Here is a 1,524-nt window from a genome sequence, read left to right as displayed (position 1 = left end):
CCCAGACCAGGCCTCTCCCACCAGGAAAAGGCCTCAGCTACTCAGACCAGGAGCAGGCCACTCCTCTCCAGCCTTTAGGCTAAGCATTGCAGATGCCCCGCATAAACATGACCGACCAACACCATGCTCGACAACGGGGGCGGTGCCCCGCAACAACATGGCCGACCCCATGCGCACGTTTACATTATACGGGGGCGGTGTGGGGCTTAAACTTGGGCGTACGGGGCAGATGCCCCGCATAAACATGACCGGCCAACTGCGACACCGACCAGCTCCGTTCTAATCCAACACGGAAGATGCCCCGCTTAAACATGGCGGCTGTCGCACGTTCCAAACAACGGGGACGGTTCCCCGCTTAAACATGGCTGAACCCCACCCACAACAACAAACTACCAATCAAATAACGGGAGACATTGACCCGCTTAAACATGGCCGAACAGCTGCATTCTCAACAACGGGCGCCTCGTAAACATGGCCGACACCAAATACGTTCAAAATAACGGGGACTGTGCCCCGCATAAACATGGCCGCATACACCCGATGCGGGGACGGTGCCCCGCATAAACATGGCAGAAAACAACGCTCTAACCAAAGAGGACGGCGTCGCGGTTAAACATGGGCCGGCCAACTGCATCCTAAACATCGGGAAGGCTTACCCGCTTAGCCATGTCAGTCCCGCCTCATTCTAACCAAAGGGGACTGTGCCCCGCATAAACATGGCCGGCAAACTCCATTTTCCTGGGTGAGAAATGGTGCCCCGCATAAGCATGTCTGACCTGAGCCGTGCTAAACAAACGGGTTGGATGCCCCTCTTAAACATGGCCGCCAGAAGGGGCCGCGTGGTGTAAACACAGGAACGAAATCGGGAACGGCTCTCCAATTGGTGGAAACGTGACGAAACGTCCTGATTGGCTCCAGGCGTTGGGCGGGGTGGCGGCGAACGGCGTCCGAATGGCGGGAGCTGCGAAGGGCGGTGATTTCCGATTGGCGGACGGTGCGGCGGTGGGAGGTCTCCGATTCGCGGAGGGCGTTAGCGTCTGATTGGCGGAGGGCTGAAGGTGGGCGTTCACCGATTGGCGGAGGGGGCGGAGGGTGGTGGACTCTGATTGGCGGAGGGCTGAAGGCGGCAAAATGGCGGCAGTGACGGCGGCGGTTGTGGAGGAATTTGTCCGAAACCTGGAGCTGAGGTAAATATTGGGAAAAAAAAATCAAATAATTCATCAATAAATCATCAAACATCTGTATAATCTGTATTTTATAATGAAATACAGGCGTTACTGTCATGTTTCATTAAAATATCACTGTTTTGGACAAAATGACCAAAATAAAGTTGTTTTTTCATCAAAGAACATTATCACAAAATATTATTATTCACTACAAAGTGTTACAATTGTTATTATCGTTGTTAGAATAAATCACTTTATTAAATATTATCGTCACATGTCAATAAGTATAATTTCGATTATATACCCCGTCATTAAATATCACCGTTATCGCATATCGGTAAAAATCACGGATATAATT

The 1,524-nt window shown here is 51.2% G+C and overlaps 1 protein-coding gene across 1 annotated transcript in view; it reads right to left on the bottom strand.

Moving 5' to 3' along the window:
* Window positions 1-786: 786 nt before the first annotated feature.
* The window catches only part of LOC125488204 (rab GTPase-binding effector protein 2-like), a 9,511-nt gene continuing 8,773 nt past the window's right edge, over window positions 787-1,524 (bottom strand). The window contains exon 9 of the mRNA XM_048621127.1: window positions 787-1,182. Within this exon, the coding sequence (XP_048477084.1) occupies window positions 787-1,182 (396 nt within the window). The remainder of the gene's footprint in view (window positions 1,183-1,524) is intronic.

The sequence above is a fragment of the Rhincodon typus genome, unplaced genomic scaffold (assembly GCF_021869965.1).
Source record: "Rhincodon typus isolate 14 unplaced genomic scaffold, sRhiTyp1.1 hic_rhity00000062, whole genome shotgun sequence".
Classification (NCBI taxonomy): Eukaryota; Metazoa; Chordata; class Chondrichthyes; order Orectolobiformes; family Rhincodontidae; genus Rhincodon; species Rhincodon typus.
This window is presented reverse-complemented; position numbering and strand designations above follow the sequence as displayed.